This window comes from Sceloporus occidentalis, unplaced genomic scaffold (genome assembly GCF_023333645.1).
Source record: "Sceloporus occidentalis isolate IW3139 unplaced genomic scaffold, rSceOcc1.0.p SCAF_118, whole genome shotgun sequence".
In the NCBI taxonomy this organism is placed as follows: Eukaryota; Metazoa; Chordata; class Lepidosauria; order Squamata; family Phrynosomatidae; genus Sceloporus; species Sceloporus occidentalis.
This window is the reverse complement of record NW_028317098.1, coordinates 1748346-1768713: the sequence shown is the minus strand read 5'-3', so window position 1 is coordinate 1768713 and position 20368 is coordinate 1748346. Positions and strand designations below refer to the sequence as shown.

Sequence of the window (20368 nt, the reverse complement as noted above, 5' to 3'; positions counted from 1 at the left end):
TGGAGGACCTAGAGATTCCTACAGAGAACATAATTAATAAAATCCATGAATGATTAAATCTGCAAAAGTCAAAGCAGCAAACGTGGAGGACCAACTGCACTTATAACTTGTCTTATATATTTCTCTGCACCTGACAAGAAAAGTGCAGTCTCATCTGCATATAAAAAATATTTTGATTTATATGTCCATATCTTATGCTTGATATGGAGAACTCTCAGCAAGTTCCAGAGGAAGCCTTTGTCACTGTGCATCTGGCTATAGGGAAACAGACACACATAGACAGCATTCTGCAAGCCTAGCATCACCTCAGCCCTGAAATCCATGCTTTATTATATCACCAAGGCATCAAACTGTTCCTATTAAAGGACAATTGTTGCCAATAAACAATTATCTGTATCTTTAATCCACTCCCAAGTGTTCAGCATCATTTTTGGATCCCAGTAAAAACTTACATAATTCCCCCCACCCCACATATACTAAAACATACAATCCCATGAATCAATTTTGGTTACTCAGTTACAATTTTTACATTTCTAAAAACAAGAGGCTTCTCTATTACACCTCTAGGACAGGGGTTGGCAACCATAGGAGGCTGTGTAACCCCAGCAGGAGCCCTTGAGGGCTGTACCCCCACCCCCCTAATCAAACCAAAAATTCCTTTGCCCCTAAATGTCCTCCAATGCCCTTTAGAGGATGTGAGGGGCATTTTTGCCATGTTTTTAGACCCTCATGGTCCCTTTTAGGCCCAGAAGAGCCCCCCCCCCCCCCCCAAATAGAAGTCATTTCTATTCTAGCAAGGAGGCCAAAAACATGGCAAAAATGCCCCTGTGCTTGCAAGAAGATACATTGGTGGCATTTTAGGGTAAAAAATATTTTTTTGACACTTGGGGGTTCTGCAGACCACACTTGGCCCACTCCTCTTTTAGGAGAATGTTGTTTTCAGTGGGTGTGAGCTTGCTGGAATCTTTTTCAGCTTCTGCCATTAAAACAAACAAACAGACAGAGCTACACACCCTTCACTGAAAATTAGTTGCTGTTTCATGGGCAGTGGCTGCTGTTTCTACTTCTCATTTAGGGTAAATGGGGTTAGTTTATACTATTTTCTAAAACAATCTTTTGATAACAATGGCTGACATTCAATATTGCAGTTACTAATTTTTTACCTTGTATAATGTAGTATTTTAAAACTTATATAGTGTAGTGTACTGTTTTAATGGTTTTAAAGGTGCTGTTTTTACTTACTATGTTTTAATATAAGTAATATTTAATTATTTTTATAACTTTTGTAATTAGTGTTTTAGTTCTGTCTTTTAAAATTATTCTATACCATCCTGAATCCCATTTTGGTAGAAAAGAGGGATATAAATCCCCTAAATAAACAAATAACCAACAGTCATGGATCTTTAACTAATCTGTATTCAATAACACTAAATGGCCTCTTTAGCCCATTTGAAGAGCCAGCATCAGGATCAGGTGAAGGTGGCCTGTTCAGTTTCCAGTCAGGGCGCAAGAAGGAGGATATTTCCACTCATTTGTGACAATCAGAACCAGGATGCCTGTTGCAAGTGATTAATGTAACTTCGCTCATTGGCACAGGGTGGTAGAGAAAATGTCATTCTCCTTGAACCCCAGTGGGAAGTGGATGGGACCTCCTTTGTCCAATCCAGTTGCTAGCTGTTTAGGTAGCCTTGGAAAGAGGGTTCCAGCTAGGAGATGTTACTTAGTTACTCACATGGTATTAAGTAGACTGATGTACTCAGGCTGTTGTAGAATACTGGTAAATGTTTGAAAAAACATGCACCAACTACCTGATGATGTCCCTAGGAGGTCTGCCCCACACCTCACCTTCCCCTTGAGAAACACTGAACTCAATAAAGCGCAATGCAAATCCAGCAAAAGGAGTAATTTTTGTCTGCAGAATATTAAGAAGTAAATGCTGCAAATTACCCAGAAGCAGGCTTCTTCTGAGAAATTCTACTTGGAGGCTGTGGAGGAAGTGGCGGTGGTGTAGGTTTGGTTTGTGGGACAGCTGGCTGTTTCGACTGCTGGTTCAAAGCTTCAAGAATACTGGCTGTCTTTGCAACTGGAGGTGGTGCTGAAGAGAGTATATCTATAAAAATTATCATAAAATAATGTCAGTCAGCGACAAATGCTGGAAATCACTCCAAATAACTCTGGCTGGAATTCCCTAAGGGAATTACAAATGCATAACCTAGCATTATGCATGAACAACTGGTTCATATTCCTGATTCCTACGTATTCACTGTTTTAGGGAATAGATAGGGACTGAGAAATTTCCCCAATCTCCATTCACTGAGTAGCAACCACGGTGAGCAACAGAAGTCTATTTCCTTGTTAATTGGGAAGCAAATAACTGATGTTCCCACCCCTTCTTATGCGTGCAGTCTCCAGTGTGAGAGAGAATTGCAACAGCAAACCTGCTACCTATCACAGTGGAGATCACACAGGAGGAGTTGGGAATGTCAATCTGATGGACGGGGGAACAGATCCCTATTGCTCACAGTGGCTCCTGCCTAGCAAGTGGAGGCTGGGGGAGTTAAGGCTGGGAGATACTACCCAGCTACATGACTACCGTGGTTACATAGCTATATAGCTGATAGAAAATTCATAGAATCATAGAGTTGGAAGAGACCACAATTCTGGCCATTATGACCACATATGCTTGTTCTCAGAAGAAAAAAAAATTGCAAACAATTTCTGCAATATACAGTACATAATTCTTACTTTATATTACAACAAGGCAGTATAATATGACTGAAGCTACAAACATTTAACATTTTTATATGCACAGGTCCAGTAAACTCAGGGGGAATTCTTCTGCATATACATGTACAGAATTGCACTGTGAGAGCCTGTTCATAAAAGGCCCTGGCATGTTTTACATCCCAGGATGTAACTTTGGGTTCATGCTTTCAAGCCTCCCACCCCTTGACAACAGAAAGAATGTTTGCTATCAGTCACTTGAATAAATTAATACTTTTGTAGGGGCAATTCACACATTTCATCCATTCCAAAAATGGAAATGGACTGCATGGATATGGACTATTAAACATTCTATGTTTATGTATGCAAATAGTCAATGCCTATTTCTGCATGCCAGCACATGACAAGTTTGAATGTCAGAACTTGGTATAAATTCTACAACTCATTCTGAGGAACAGGAAATGAATTTTCTAAGTGTGCCAGTCTTTAAACTTGGTTTTCTGATATTCCAGCTTGGGGGTTTATTATGCAAACTTTCCTCCTTCTATTGATTTAAGGAAACAATTGTGAATGAAACCATATTCATAAAGATATCTAAGTATTTTAAAGTCTAGAATCCTTACATTTCAGTCTTCTTTGTTCCATTTATATCTTTCCTTCTATGATTGAACTCAGTATGGAGTTCCTCAAAAACCTCCTATCTGATAGATACTGATTAGACCTACATTTGCTCAGCTTCAGCAAAGTTGTTACTTAATATACCTTCAGACTTTGGACTTTAAATAAAATTATGCAAATTCAAAATGCTCTACCTAAAACAAGAACTAACAAGTTCTTTCACTACTTCTGGCCAATGAAGGTAAATCCTGAGTCTTCTATGCTTTTATAGGTGTTTTGGTAAGCAGTAAATGTATATATTCACATAATTTTCACAGCTGTTCCTTAGCAGTGGCTGTTCAAGTAATCAAATCTATAGCGAGTCTCTTTCTGATGAAATGAGAATTGCACAGAAGCCAAATATTTTCTCAGCACAGACTCTTAGAACCTTATACATCCACCTTCAAAATCCACCAACTGAACAAAGAGTGTTCATATGGACTGTTTCAGGAAGGGGTCTGAGTTAACCTCCTGATTTTTCTACTACAAAAGAACTCCAAGCAAACATCAAGATGACTCTGGAGAGGAAAAATCAATAGATTAATTGAGAAACCATCCTGAAGCATTTAAGCAATGCTGTTAGACAAATAGACAGTGTCTTTGGTAGACATACTGGCCTTTATGAAGCTTGACTTAATACCACCAGGTCACTTGTTATAGTCGTGTTTTTAATGAAAAAAGATTCAGCCATGCATAGTATAACCTCAGAAGTAATCAAGAACAAAGCATACCAGAATTGTCCAGGAATCATTTTTAAAAAAAAAACCACAGTAATTTCATATGATTAAAAACAGCTTTCTAAACTGGTGGGGCAACTGAATCCCTGCTAAGCTACCCTGAGATGTCCATTCCCCAGTAGTGTGCTGAAAGAAGCCATTTATACTCAAACAGCAAGATGGTAAAGCAGCAGGTTCAAAACTACATCCACCAGAAAGGAAGAATCATGGATTGTGGAATGGAAAGTTGAGGCCAACCACGAGTAGATGTAGTAAAAGAAAAGAAAAGAAAGAAGGCAGTGGAAAAGTGCAAACATACTTGTAGATGTTACACGCAATGGTGGAACAGGGGGATGGACAGTTGGTGGATCTGATGAAGACCTTTGCCTGCTTATGCTTTCCATTCCTAAAGAATTTGTCTTCCACAGTGTGTTCGATGAAGGAGTTGTCTGAACAGCACTGCCAAGAAATGAAGACTGAACTAAAAAGAAAGGAAAACACTGCATTATTATTATAATTACTGCTGGCTGTGAAATGAGGACAAAGCAGCACTTTTCCTTAAGTAGATCAGCTGTGATTTGGTGGCACATATACTGCAAATCTGAACATGGACTAGGCCTATAGTCCATTGGCATCTCTTATGTTCATTGTGCAATGGCTGCAGAGTATAATGACATCAAGAGATTAGCATGTATGAACAAGCCATCACAGACCACATATTGGATGAACACCTTTCCAAAACACATTCCCAGAAAACTGTGGAAACCCCTTCAAAACAGTATCATTCAGTGCAGCACATGATTAAGCAGTGGATCATCAAGTGCTTTCCTTTAAACAGTGTTTTGCTATAAATCTTATTGCTAAGTTATAGCCATAAATAGCACTGTAACTCATGCCACTTACAGTATCTGATGAAATAGATTAATTGTGTGAAGAAGAAGGTATAATAATTTCCTCTTAACCAAGTCAGTTGGCTGAGACCTTTTTGTCTCTGAAGGTAATGGCAGTCATGACCAGTACAACACTCATATCTATTTCCTTTTGTTCAGCTTTTGCCTTCTTCCACCGGCCCTTTCATTTTCTCTGCTGTAGCAAATAGGGTTTACTACACAGCAGGCAAGGAAAAAGGAAAATGGCAGGATAGGGAAATACATAGAGGGGAACAGAAACAGCTGCTCCAGCAGGAAACCTAAAGGTCTTGTGATACAGAAACTGGGGCAGGTTTCTGCCTCAGCCTGTAAAGCTAATCTTTTCTGACAACTCAACAACAGTCAGTCACAGCTCTGGAGATGAACAGAAGTGAAAGAATAGTTTATTAAAAAAAACCCTATAATAGCAGCTAGCAAGAATGGAACTTTTCTTATTTAACGAAGAGGCAAGAACTGCGACAATGTTTAGTCAAAAGAGTACAAACTATGCAAATCACTGAAATTAATAAAACACTAATAGTAATAACATCTCTGTTCTGGACTGGGTATTTGGTTCCTCCAAATTATTTCAACTTTTTAGTTAACTAGGCCCACAAAGGAATATTTAATACAAACTTTTGTTCCTACATTTCTATTTCTATGACCTACAAACACTCTCTCACAGAGCCACATGTTTTGCCTTGTCAAGTTCACACCAATGGTGGCATAACACATTACAGAAACAGGGAAGTAACAAAAATTGGGAGTGGGGGGGGGGAATTAGCTGAGGTGTGTTTTTCTATTTTGCAATTCCACTTCTAACCCAGCTGCCATCTGTGAAAGAAAATTCTGTTTCTCATGACAGATAAAACAATTCTATATCCATGTCATGCAAAAAATGGAGGAGACATGCCCTGCACTAGCAGAATGGCTATCCCTAAACATCAGGCAAGCATGGGAAAGCATTGGCTCTTCAGGAATTTTGGACTGTTACTTGCCCTTTTGACGAAGATGAGAGGAGGGCCTAAAGTAAGTTGCAGACCAAAATATCTGGTGGTACTGAGATTCCCTACCTCTGTAATACATCTTCAGTCCAAGAAGAGAAAAACACACAGCCATAACATATAAATACAGCATAATAATTAGAAATACCCCTAGTTCTACAAACACCACCACTGGCAGGCAATCAGGGGCTGCAATCCTGCATGGCATAGTATAGTATTGCAGATCTGTGTAACAGCTCTATGGTAGGTCCAGGGGGCAGAAAAATTGGTCTCTATGGAAGAATGAAGGAAATACCAGCTTCTGCAGTGACTAAATTTTTTTTATAAGGTTGACTTACATCTGCATTCATTGCTAAAATGATGCCAGTCGATGTCTGTGGCACTTTCCTCCAAGCATGGAAACCAGTGCACTCATAATTACCAGACTTTATTTTACAACACCTGGTACAAAAATATACTCAAAAAGATAGAAAGGAACTTTATGCTGCATTTATAGACTTTAGCTCCCCCTTTGATCTAGTTAATAGAAAACAACTGTGGCAAAAGTTAGCATCCACCAATATTGACAGAAGATTACTTCTTCTAATTAAAATGTTACACTCTGATACATCTCCCAGAGTTAGACTTGGCCCTAATGGATTTCTATCTGATAATATCCCCACAAAAAAGGAGTACGGTAGGCATGTCTTTTGGCTCCCTTTTTATTCAATTTTTATATAAATCATATAATAGAGACTTACGGGGGCCAGAGTACTTTCCAGTCTCCATTATGGAAACTAAACTCTCAGTTCTCCTGTATACTCATGACCTTGTTTTGATTTCTGCCATGTTGGTTGGGATGAGGAAACTATTAAACAAGCTGAATGTCTTTTGCTCAAAGGAGCAACTAATTGTCAACCATTCTAAAACTAAAGTTGTAGTTTTTGGGGAAAAGAGGAACTCCTATAGATGGAGAGTGAATACAAAATGTACAGAACAAGAATCTTACTTTAAATATTTGGGTGTAGGCTTTAAATCAAATTTATCTTGGCACACACCTTTTCATTCAGTTAAACTAAAATCTTCCTATTCCAACAGTTCTCTTTTGAGGTTTCATAGATATCAGGGAGGGAACTTTTGAGGTATTCAAGAAGAAGATTGTCCCACAATTATTATATGGTGCAGAGATATGGGGTCAAAACAGTGCCTTTCGCCTAGAACGTATACAGAGCATTTTTAAATCCCTGCTGGCTGCATACCTGCCTCACTTTTAAGAACTGAAACAGGTCTAGTTTCTCTGCAGACTGGTGTTCATGTGGCCCTAACCATATACTGGATAAAATTAATTACAATGAGTAACTCTCATTTCCCAAAAATGTTTTCTAGAGCACTTACAATCTCCAGCTCAACGTTCCTGGGCAAAGTAGGTAAGTTTGATACTTTTTTCTTATGGGATTAATGCAGAGGTTTTACAAACCTATTCTTCAAGCAGAATTAAGCAACAGGTTAAAGAAAAAAAATATCTTGCCTCCAAATAGAGGGATCTACTCATGCAATCCCATACAGCATCCTCCCCATGGTACCTATTATTCAAAACATTATTTGGATTGGGGCATTATTTTTTTAATCTTACACTGGCTCCTTTAAGAACTGCATATACAGCCGTGTGATTCAGTGTGTGCCAACTGTTTATCTGCAAGGAAGATATAACAAAATTCCTGTGGCCCAAAGGATTTGTATTTGTGAGTCTCAGGAAGTGGGAGACATACAACATTATCTGCTGAAATGCCCTCTATACATATCCCCAGTCCACAAGACAAAGGTTCATAGGTTACATTCTCCATTCATTCCCTCACAAGTCGCTCACTTCTTGAACAAATTTGTGTACTATTAGCGAGTAACAATGTATATATTATTGAGATGGTGGCAAAATTTGCTTTGGCTTCTATTAAGATAAGAGCTACATATCAAAAACAGTAGTTTTAACAGTAAAGAATTTTATTGTGCTGGTGTTGTTAAAAATGTAAATTTCTTACATATTTATATTCTTGACACATTTCTGTTTTATCATTTCTATTTTGTATTTGATGCCAAATTTTAAAGTTATTCTGCCATTTGGATTTTATTTAAGTACGTGAAATTGTGACGGCTCACAGCTTTTAGCAATAAAGTTCAGTTCAATTACACGGCAGGACACCTCTTGTGTCATAACACATACAATATACAAGGAGATGCCACAGTGCCCCTTTCCATCAGTCTCAGTGGCTCTGGCAGTAACAATTCTGCTGCAGCCAACTCCTAGGTATTGCTTTGCCTGGACATTCAGATTATCTCCTCCTACTCAATAGCACTGCAACACCCTACAAACAGGATGGAGAAGAAAGAGCCTGCCTTGCTCCATGGGGAGGGAGATGCAGAGAGCACAGAGAACCTGCTTGGGGGAAAAAGGTTCCAAGAAGGAAAAAAACCCTCTGTTGACAAGTAATCATGAGGGAAAGGACAGGACACAAAACAATGTAAAACTGCAACATCTACTGGCTTGTATCAGGCTCTGAACCAGGCCCCCAGCAACATGCTGTTCTACCTTCCTAAATACTACCCTGGCCACAAAGTGCCCCCTTTGCAGCCCCTCAGAAAGTTAACAAGGGAAGCAGGGCAGGCCAATGCCGCCATCCACTGTAATCACCCCAAAAGAACATTGTGCCGGCTGCATAACCTCAATGAGCTTCTGGGAGGAGCCTTGGGGAAAGGGTATAAAGGAAGAAAAGGAGTTTTGTGGCACCTTGAAAAATAAACATGTTACAGTCAGGCATCCATATACATGGGTTGTTGTTTTTTTATCCACAGATTCAAGCACCCATGGTTTGCAAATATTTTAAATATATATACATTCCAAAAAGTATATAAGGGACACCATTTTACTATGCCACTGTATTTAATGGGACTTGAACGTCTATGGATTTGGTATCTACAGGGGGTCCTGGAACCAAACCCCAGCAGATATCAAGGACCAACTGCAGTTGCACCCCTGCACTCTGTGTCACCCTGTGCAGGGTAGGCTTCTGTTGGTGGGGCTTCTGGGGGCAGCACACATGGCCTCCCTCAGTGCAGCCCCATCCCTCTTTTCATGAGGAAAAGGAGGGTACAGCATGAGGGTGAGGGCCCAACCGAGTGTCTCCCCTCTCCTGGGGTGTCACCTGGTATGGGCTGCACCACTGTACCACCCCTAGTGATACCAGCATGCATTTGTGTGGACTACAGTCCACTTTTCAGATGCATAAAGTACGTATATTTCAGCAGACAAACATTTATGAAGGGCTAATGTGCTCAACACAACTATGTTTTTTGTTTTCTCTCGAGGTCCATCTTCTTTCCCCTGAATTTCAAATCTCTGCATAGCAATCTAGAGGGGTGCTGCTAAGTGTGAAATCCAGAGCCATGTGGTGAAAGCTGTTGCAATTGCTTGGCCCATATCCGCTAGTTCTGAGCCCTTAAAATTTAATTTCAAAAGACAATAAAGTAATATCAGTAGCAGTCACAGGGTACCTCCTGGGAGAAAGGCAGCTACCAATGTTGCATGTTGACCATGTTGCCTGTCACCTTTAAGAGAGCAGCGTTAGGAGGCAGGAACTGAACCAGAGTGAAGGATGCCACATGCTTCCTCATTCAGCTCTAAAATTGCCAGAAAAAAAGAGGCAGCTGCTTCCAAGGTACTCCTAACAATCAAGCCCATTTGCAAACATCTCAGAGTTGTTCTCTGACCCTGACAGGAGATGGACACATCATGAAGCCTATGTTCCCCGTCCAGCCCCTTCAAAGACACTAAAAGCACAGGGATTTTTTTTTTAATTTATGAAGCTGGTGCTAGGTAGGTGGAACAATGTTTGGATGCTGGATGGTGGAGCAGAACTGGATGTTTGTGCCAGGAGTCCACAGGCAAAGTGTGGGTTAAAGAGTTCTAGGCAGGGGAGATTCTAACAATGTGCTGAAGCTGCCACATGTTTTGAGAGAAACTATGCATCCTCTGTGTGCAAAGTGTCCTATTCTCCATGCTGTGAACTGAGCTCTAGGTGCACGTGTAGACCTAACCCCACACAGAGTCTTATCATCCAAGCAATGGTTTTCCTGTGTAGGTTGTAGAGTTACACCATATGGTACATTCTATTGCAGTGGGTGGATTGTTGATGCAGGACAGCTATTTTTATCCTGACCCTGCCTCCCAATACTTTCTACTGCTAATTCTGGGACTGGCCATAAAGCTGCACCCATGGATGGGGTGGCCTTAATATTGGATTTAGGAGGATAGAATAAATCAGTGCTCTCCTGCTCTCTGGTGCTCACATTTTGCTTATGACTCCACACTGTTTCAGCCATTTCGCTAGCACACCTTAGGTACTCTGCCAGTATATCTGTCATGACAGTGGTGCAAGACAGATATTCTGTGGATGGCAGCATGGCTGTCTGTCCGCCACAATAATTCCAGTACAGGATTATGCCTCAATGCAATGTACTTAAAATAGTTTGCCAGGGAATCAGTCTATCAAATTATCATATTTAGTGGAGCGGGAAACCCTTTCAGTTTAAATGTGGTACATTGTCCAGTATTTTAGTTAAAATTTATTATTTTTTTAAAATTATAGGTACTGTGGTGATCCACTGAATACTGTTGTACATTCAACACTTAGGTTGAAATCTCAGCTTAACCTTGGATTCCCAGAATAGCCTTGGCTAAGTAAATGTATCAGCTTGAGTTGTTTTTTTTTATAAGATGGAAATAATTCCTGCAGGAAGTTGTGAGCATAAATGAGTAGCTGAAATGATGACAGCCATCTTGAAATCTAGAGTAGCTTGTCATTTGAAAGTAGCAACACAATATATCTCAGCTTGGTCATGTCCAAAAGTGAGATGGAGGTATTTTTTAATTTCCATTATAATTTCATATTTCACATTTACTCCCAGGAGTGATTGTACTTAATAAAACACCCATCAAAATCATACTATGAAATTAATTTTAGTTCAAGCATGCCAATTTGTTGCTCATAGCCACAAAAGCATTATTTTCACAGTTTAAAATTATGGATTACAGATCTGATTGTTTCATGTGTATTCTGGTAGTTCAGGCTGCAGTCCTACCACGTCATGAACTATAGGAAGGAACAGATTTCCTCCTTTATTGTCTTCAGCAAAGCTCCAGCCTCAGAGAAGGAAATCCAACAGTGGTGCCTCTACCCCCACCATGCACTTTTCCACCCACAGTAGCTTAAGATAGAATTCTAACCTCAAAGAAGGCCCAAAATTGGTGTTTAGGGGTGGGGGCTTCTAGAACATGGCCACATAGCCCAAAACCCCCCACAAAAAACATGGATGCCAGCCATGAAAGCCTTCGACTTCACATTGGCGACTTTACTGTTGGTGGGGATAGTCAGAGCCTTGACTTGCTGGGTTCACAGCCCTCTCAGCTTTCAACCATACTCCCACACAGATGAGAAGCCAACCCAATTCTTTCACAATGCTTTCAAAGAAAGGTGAATGGCCGGAGAGAAAAACACTACAAAAGAGTCTGTGGAAAAGAGCTGGAAATTGGCTCTTTTGAGAAACTTCAACTCTGTCAAACAATATAGGTGAGGACCCATCAGGGCCTCCTAAGTTCATGTTCTCCTTTGTTCATCCTCTAGGATTACAGCCTTAATACATTTAACAAATACATCATAACTTTTTTTAATATCAATGTTCCATGTAACGTATTATTATCTCCTGTAGTTTACTGCTTTATGCCAACAAAATTATACTAAGAATAGCTTAACTTTTCACAGCTTTGATGCTAAGTTTAGGATTTCCCCCTCTCAACTATGCCCTTATTTTACCTCCTGTGGGTCGCATATGGCATTTAACTCCCACTCAGACCATTACCCTCATTTATCCATTCAAAACCAAAAATGCAGATTCATCTGAAGTTGAAAACTCAATAGCAGTGTGGTAGTTCTAATAGCTACTGGGACAACACTTCTAAAGTGAAAGTTAGCATGTTGCAATTTCACTTCCTAATGTCATTAGTACCTTTTCCAATGTTCCTGGGAGGCAAGGGAGGTGCACTTGTAACAGGTGGTGCAGGCTGGGTAGGAGGTGGACTGCTACTGAGTATGGCTCCATAGGTCTCATTCTGTAACAGGCTTGGCATTAAGCCTCTTTGCTTGTCCTTGGCTATATTGGCAGCATCCCTTGCCAAAGATGCCACATTAGGCTGAAGCTGGCTTGATCCTAGTTGATAGAAACTTACAGGTCTGTCCTCTCTTCGATTGGGGCTTGGTTGCTTTAAGAAAAATACAAAGAACATAGCAAGCTTAGCAAGTACTTCAAGTCATGAGGGGGGAGGATTAATACAAACTGAAAAGCAACAAACATCTAACATCCATTTACCATAACAAAGGATGAAATCCTAAATACATTTACTTAGGAGTTAGCTCCACTACATTCAGTGGAACTTACTTCTGAATAAAAACATATACAACTGTGTTATAAGACCATGCAGCATAGCTGCTGATTAGAGCAGGTAGGCATTTCTGGTAACAGAACAGCATCGCTTTACATTTCCACCAAAAGTATATTTAAAATTATTACTCCAGTACTAGAGAAGCAACCTTCAGACACTCCTGACCTAAAGCTCCCATCATCCTTGAATATTATCTATGCTGGCTGGGATTAATAGGTATTTGAATCTACCAGCATCTGGAGGGCCACATGTTTTCTACTCATCATCTTTTGTCCTTAGCATACCTGCTCTGGCAAGAAATTTGTATATAAGTATATAAGGGTTTAACTGGTTTTGCTGAAAACTCATTTCATATACATATGTTTTCAACTAAATTCACTTCTGACTAAATTAAGGTAAAAATGAGAAACCAACTCAGTATAATAATATGACCCAAGCCAAATGCACATGCAGCAGTAATGTTCAAAAATGCTTTTAGCATAATGAAGACATTAGTTGTATCATTAATAGCTCTTAAATCTTCTTTTCACAAGTCCCTGTAGCCTGAAAGCCTATTAACAGTGACTGAGCAATGAAATGTCTTTTAATTCTTTGCTTCATCACTGAATTAGATAGCAACATAGATCAGCTCAAATAATACAATACTAGTCAAAGAAAGCATGGGGTTTTACACATTAGACTACTACTCCTACAAACAGAAACATTTTATTATTTTTCCACTCTAGGAAGCTGTGGCATATGCTGCTATTGTTACTATTGTTGTTGTTGTATTTTATGCATGTAAGATAGTGACGCTAAGTCTGTTCCTGCCAACTATGCCATTTGTCTTCATCTGGTGAATAAATGGCATGACATTACACTCATATCAAACCAGCACACACATCTGTGCACTAAGTGCAATTGCAGTCCCAATTCGAGAAGACCTATTGAAATAAATGGGATTTATTAATCACCTTTTACGTATGTTCCAGTTACTTACACACATTTACTTTTGCTGACACTAAAATTGAATTTAGGCCTGGTAATGCATATCCACTAACTTCCTTTCATTGTTATAGAAAAAGCTTAATGATTGTTAAAAACAACAACTTTTTTTGAGAAGAAGCACATTTTCTATTTTTAACTACTAGCTTTTTGATCTTATCACTGCCATAAATATATACGTTCAAAGGGCTTCTATGCGCAGCTCATAAAGGATTTACTCCTAGCAGTGCCTCTGTTTTAGAAGCTACAAAAATAAAGTCTTCTGATGAAACAGGGCACCATGTGGAAAGAACTGCAGAATAAATTGCCACTGCCCACTTAGGAAGGCTTTATGATGAGGGCAAACAGTCGCTGAAGTTATGAGCCAAAGTTAACGTTTCTGGCCAAACTCCTGTTGGGCGACTGCAAATACATAACCTACAGATTACACATCCACAACTGCTACATAACCCCACTTACCGGGAAGCAGTCACTGCAATTAATGAGGGTTCATTCCCATCAATTGGGAAGCAGTTGCCTGACGTTACCATTCCTTGCATGAGCAATCTCCAGTGCAAGCAGAATTTGTGACTTTTTCTGTCTGTCACACCAGAGACAGGCAGCTGCTTCCCAAGTGACAAGGGAATGGACCCCTATTTATCCCAGTAGTTGCTTACCAGTTCATGGATATGGAGGCATGCTTGAATTAACTATGTTGTATAGGATTCCAGCATCTGGTTGCTTGGTCAGATGTTTGCAGTTTACCTAAGTGACAAGCAGAGGCATATATCTGTGTTTTCTGTGGCAAGAGAAGCCTCCATTTAGGCAACTGCCTCTCCTCTTCACAGAGCAACTGTAAGAGACTTGCCAGTGATGCAACCTGGCAATCAGCTGTCAGAGCATTAAATGGAGATGTCACCCTCACACTACATCTCTGCCTCCCATCACCAAATTGCCTTTCCTCCCAATTTGGAGATGTTCAGAGCCTCTGGAGTTGGTGAAACTGAGTTAGAATTCTTTAAAAACATTTTCTGGCAGCTCGGTAGTTATTTGGAGTGGGGCTTGGTGACCACATGGACCCCCATAGACCACACATTCCCACCTGAGCATAGAGCTGAGGTCTTCATTCACTCCTACATAAGATCTGGGATTTTTGTGTTAGGTGCTGAAAGGTTACCCATACTATTTGATTTCAAGAATTGACCACAACTACCCGTAATAACTTTTATACTTTCACAGAACATGAAGGCATAAGTGAATTTCCTTTCCCTGTAATCTAGGAGAAATTTGATTTTTAGCCAGCAAATGACATAACGCTCTCAAATCACATATCTCTTTACAGCTAGATGTGGAAAAATAAAGATAGCATCATGTGGTAGCTGCCCATGACTCATACCCCTTCCTCTTACACCCCTACATTCTGTCCTTGAAATTAAGCTCACACGGAAATGACAGCGCAAAAGATGACCTATAAAGAAAAAGGAAGTGTTATTCATTTTTAACTACCTGCCTATTTATTTACTGTCTCTGTCCAAAACAGTCTTTTATTCTGAATGATTATAATTTTAAGATAGTATTTTGGTAAAGCCATCAAGTATCTAAACACATACCTGCAACTTTTCATCTACATCATCATCACTTTCATCTAGATCTTCATGAAGTAATCGCCATTCATATTCTACATGAATGTGGGAATTAAGCCTTCCAGCTAGAGCCTGAGACAGCTAAAAAATCAAAATTATAAAACACAATCAGTGCCAATAGTTTGACTCAGATTGATTTCTATTCTGTATCTTTTTTAAAAGTGAAATGTTATGGTGAAGCCATTGTAAAGAGCTGTACAGCATAATGAGGCAGTGAAATCTTGTCTACTGAGTAAATAGATTATACTCAAGTGAGGTCATTCAGTGATAAGCAAGCTGACCCCAATTATGAATGGAATTCCTGCTGCTTCGAAAACAATCTAGATCAGTGCAGTTTGACCCCCCCCCCCAAAAAAATCCCTGACCATTGCCAGTCTAGCTAGAGCTGCAGGTGGTCAAAGTACAAAACACTGAGAGCACAAAAGTTTCAGAACACTGCTCTAAACCAACTCTTCTGATAAAAACATGATCTTAACACAGCTCCATTCTGAATGAAATATAAGGATATTCAGAACACAGCCAAAAGAATGGGTATGTGAAGATTAAGACTGGAATTATCCCAGTTATGGGTTCATTAAGTGGCCAGGGGGAGAAACTTGGTTAGCTATCCATTTCTCCACTCCCAGAAAGTTTTGTGATGATAACAAGATTCACTGAGTGCACTTTTGCAATATAAACTAACAAACATTGGGTTAGTTCCAATGGGTCTTCCCTAATTAATTCCAGACCTAACTCAATATTTACAACAGTATTATGAGCCAAATGCACTATATGCATTATCTCGATTGAGTGTCATTTTTTTGTTTAAAAAAGCATACGTATTCATATGTCAATTCAACATATGGTGCTTTCAGGATTCTACAACAAACTACAAAATGTAAGGAAGTCAGTGCTCTAAGGAGATCAAGTTTAATAGATATTTATTAGTTTTCATCCACAATTTAACAAAATATTACAGAATCCCCATTAAAACTACTAAATAACCGAGCACACTTCTACACTGAAGAACACTCCCAAAAATGAAATCATACCAATTCTTCACAGCGTGTATGTTTTAGGCGTTTAGCTATATCCATTGGCGTTTCTCCAGCTTCATTGGCTATAAATCAATAGGAAGAAAGTGTTATATTTTTGTTTGATTAAGTCATATTACTAAAAAAACTTAACATTATTATTATTGTTATTATTATTATTATTAAAAAGTGGGATACAACTCAAATTTGAAGTGAACATTCCAGACAAACTGGACAAAAATGTGCATCTTTAGGAACTACATTTTCAGCAGGAGACAAGCAAACATCTGTTTTTCTGAATGGAAAGACTGTAAAATGATTATTTTAGGCTCAATTATGTCTATGCTATGAGATGGGGTATTTAAATTTAGCTAAATATTTTACTTAAATTCAATACATATTAGTATTAGCCAGTTCTATGTGACTGGGATAATTCAGTATTCACCATATAATGATGTGTCACAGAAACAGAAAAACAAACAAACCCTAAGTCAGCAAACACAATAAACAAAGCTGAAATCGCTGAATTAAAAATGCAGTTTCCCAATTTTCTTCTGATAATCTTCCTTATAGATATTGCTTTTTAAATATCTATTTTAAATGAGAAAAAACTGCAACATTACTCCAAGTCTAGGCATTGTCATAGAGCACATGTATGGCAAAAATATAAGAATAGAAGGGCACTCTTTACCCTTTTACCTATTTCAATGGAAGCCTTCCCTCTCAACAGTAGTTTGAGGCATTCAACATTATCTGTCAAACAGCAGTAATGAAGAGCTGTGCTACCTTTACATGTCTGCTTGTCAAGGTTGCCACTATATAGAAGAAAAAAGGTTAGAGCTTAGTTTACGCTAACAATCATTATGGTCTTATGATTCTTACTTCTTTTTTAACTGATATTTTGCTTTCCTCAGTTTTAGTCCTGGAACTGAACTGCACAGAGAATGTGCTAATCATTCAGGATGGCAACTCACCTATTCTGCACCAAGAAATCAACTATGTGAAGTGAAGTCCGATCAACCGATCTCACAGCAAGATGAAGAGCAGTTTCATCTTGTTCCTAAAATCAAAAACACCCAAAAGTGTGTCTTCTGACAAATTTATTTATTAAATTATATGGAAAGTGCTGCCAAATTCTATACACCATCTTTAGTGCTACTGCACTGTGCTAAGCAAATGTTAAGAATCTGACTGTAACCAATGTAGCCATCTGGTTTCTAACCAGAACAAAAACAAACATGCCTCCTTGGGAGGGAGACAGGAAGAGAGCTGTTCTGAAGAAGGGAATCAATACTTTAGAAGGAAGTATTTTTCTGTGTAACATGCTGATATCCTCTTCCACTGAAGATATATTGCTGTGAGGTGTGCCTGGTGTCCTACTAGAAGAAGAGTCATTGACTGAGGATATAGTCAGATCAGTGTATTGACCACATGATGACTTACTTACTCAGATGATGTCAATACTGGAGACAAATGAAGACAATGGAAAGTAATTGGAAAATGAAGAATGGTTGTGGTCATATTGGCATCACTGACACTGGGAAATATAGTAATGTGGTGTGTACGTATCTTCAAGTCTCATCACAACTTATGGCAACCCCATTAATTTCATACAGTTTTTTAAGGCAAGGAATACTCACAAGGTGGTTTGAGTATATTCCTCTGAAATATAGCCTACAGCACCTGGTATTCATTGGCACTCTCCAATCCAAGTATTAACCAGGACTGACACTGTTTAGTTTGCAAGATCAGATGAGATCTGGTGCTTTTAGGGTAGCTATGCAATTTAGTAATGTGGTAGCAAATGAAAAAGAATTTGGGTTGCTAGGCAGAGTGTTCAAAGCCAAGACTTTCAAGAGAGTTTTTGTTTTGTTTTTTAAAGGGCTACCATACAGGTAGAGTCTCCATCCATAATTAGATATTGGTGCTAGAAAGAAAAGTTTGATTAGGTACTATTGAATCTTTTGAGATAAGCTGAGCCTATACAAAAATATGGTCTTCACCTGAATCACAGTGGAATTAGACTCCTGGCACTCAGTATCAAAAATAGTTTAAAGCAGCTGTTAAACTGATGCATGGGCAAGAGCCAACTAGAACTGAGAGCCTTCAGTTTAATACAACTTTTCCTTAAAGGATAATAATGCAATTTGGCCTAATCCAATGTGGAAGTCCTGCAGATGTGTTGGACTGGAGGCCCCACCGTCATCCAGTCAACATGGCTAAGGATTCATTCTAGCAGTTGCTGTTAAATATGTTGGGGCAAAACTTGCAAATGATAAAATGGAGAGAACCTGTTACTAAGCATTTAGAAACACAGGATACCCATTTAAATAGGTAAAAGAATTGGGAAAAGTGCATGCAAGGGATGTTTAGAAAATGGATAAAATGGGTTATTTATATGCTGGTGTTAGAAGCTCCCAAACTAGGACAGGAAAGTGGAGCATTTGGTGCCAAAGAAGGACTTGGGTATCAAATCAGAAACAGTTAGTAGAATATAGCAGTCCCTTGAAACAAACTCTATAGAAAAGGAAGGGAAAGAAGAGATGAGGGCAGTACTGTTTTGCATTGCCAAAGGCAGAGTAGAGTCCAGCAAATTACAATATAGGTATATAAACAATTTCCTGTCAATTTCTTAGGCAATTCATTCATTTTATAGAAATAACTGAGAAATAACAAAATGTATGGAAATAAATATCATGTTTTAGGCTGCATCTGAACTGCAGAAATAATGCAGTTTGACACCACTTTAACATCCATGGCTCCATCTGTTGGAATCCTCGTATTTATAGTTTGTTGTGGCATCAGAGCTCTCTGATAGGCTAAATACAAAACTGCAAAAATACAAATCCCAGAATTCCATGGCATTGGGCCATGGCAGTCAAAGTGTTGCCAAACTGTATTATTTCTTTAGCGTGGATGCAGCCATATGGGAAAGAAAACAATAAAACTCCAATGGAATATGATATCTCTGTCCATTCTTTTCCTTCATATTTTATGTTATTAATAATGTATCTTTTAAAATTTCATGATAGGAGGATTCTCAAAGAATGCATTTGCTGACTACTGTAAATTATCATGACCATAACTTCTTGACAGAGTAATAGTGAATTATCTTGAAAATATTACGAATTACTTATGATGATTTCCACATTTATAGCACTTCATGTTCATAGAGTCATTAATAAAAAGTTTCTACACTTACATGCCCATTTGCTAGTGGAATTTTCTCAGTTAAATCCACACCATCAGCATACACTTGAACCAATCCAAAAATGTCTCTTGTTCTGACTGCTTCACACAGGTTTTGTAGTTTAGCTGCATTGTCAGAATATTTTTTCCGTGCATATTTTCTTTCAATATATTTGGCATTAATGTAATCTTTTCTTGCATTCCTGAAATGACGAGGCATGATTTACTCTCTGGAATGATGACATGAGCTATTCAAATATTCATTTAACAGGAAGGAGGGAAGTTACAGTAAATGAAATCCAGGTCCCATGAGCCTTTTTTTTAAATGGTAGAATGTTGACCAGTATAATAACTTTTCTCCTTCTCTGAAAAGGATGTATTCATCATCATGACAAATATTGTCTGAACTTGTATAAATAATTAACTGATTAATGAAACAAAATATATAAACTCTGGTCCCTGTTGCAAAAAATCTGTTCTCTTTAGTTTTCTTCAGGAATTTTTAAAGAAATACTTTGGAAACTAAATCACATTCAACTGATAGATTTCTTCAGTGATTCAAGTGAAATCCCTGCATATGTTTAAAAAACACAGTGTTATGTTACTTTTCTTCATTACTAAGCTCATGGACAATTGTTTAACTTTGCTGTCATGTATGATTTAACACAGGATCTGTTACAGATTGGAGGATAATCAGATCAGGTATCCTGTACTGAAATGCTAGTTCTTCAGACTATTCTTTCTCTTTGTCTAAAAGCACTGCTGGAAGCACTGCTAGAACTTTTTCTATTTGGATATTTTTACATCCAACACTTTTTTCCTTGCTTTTGCCAAGTGTGCATGTCCATGCCTCTTTTCTTATTGCATAATTTGATCTTTCAAACTATATTATTTTTAATGCAAGTGAAACACATGTGCTAACTGCTATTAGACTGATGTTTTATGAGAATTGAGATATAGGTAAATTCTCACCTCGACTGACTATGGCACCTTTTCTCATGATTTCCTTACATACTCATGAAATGACTCATGTTCAAAAACAAAACAGGAATTTGGGTTCTAGAAGAAAGATTCCAGTTACC

At 38.6% G+C, this 20368-nt stretch overlaps 1 protein-coding gene across 2 annotated transcripts in view; it reads right to left on the bottom strand.

Moving 5' to 3' along the window:
• LOC149282344 (arf-GAP with SH3 domain, ANK repeat and PH domain-containing protein 2) overlaps positions 1–20368 on the bottom strand; it is a 124930-nt gene that overhangs the window by 10463 nt on the left and 94099 nt on the right. The window contains exons 17-24 of one of the 2 annotated variants that reach the window (XM_089498302.1): positions 19300–19489; positions 17072–17157; positions 16797–16912; positions 16116–16183; positions 15052–15165; positions 12046–12298; positions 4417–4578; positions 1948–2110 (exon numbers count right to left, since the gene is read on the bottom strand). In XM_089498302.1, the coding sequence (XP_089354428.1) occupies positions 1948–2110; positions 4417–4578; positions 12046–12298; positions 15052–15165; positions 16116–16183; positions 16797–16912; positions 17072–17157; positions 19300–19489 (1152 nt within the window). The remainder of the gene's footprint in view (positions 1–1947; positions 2111–4416; positions 4579–12045; positions 12299–15051; positions 15166–16115; positions 16184–16796; positions 16913–17071; positions 17158–19299; positions 19490–20368) is intronic. The other variant, XM_089498304.1, reaches the window with a different exon arrangement.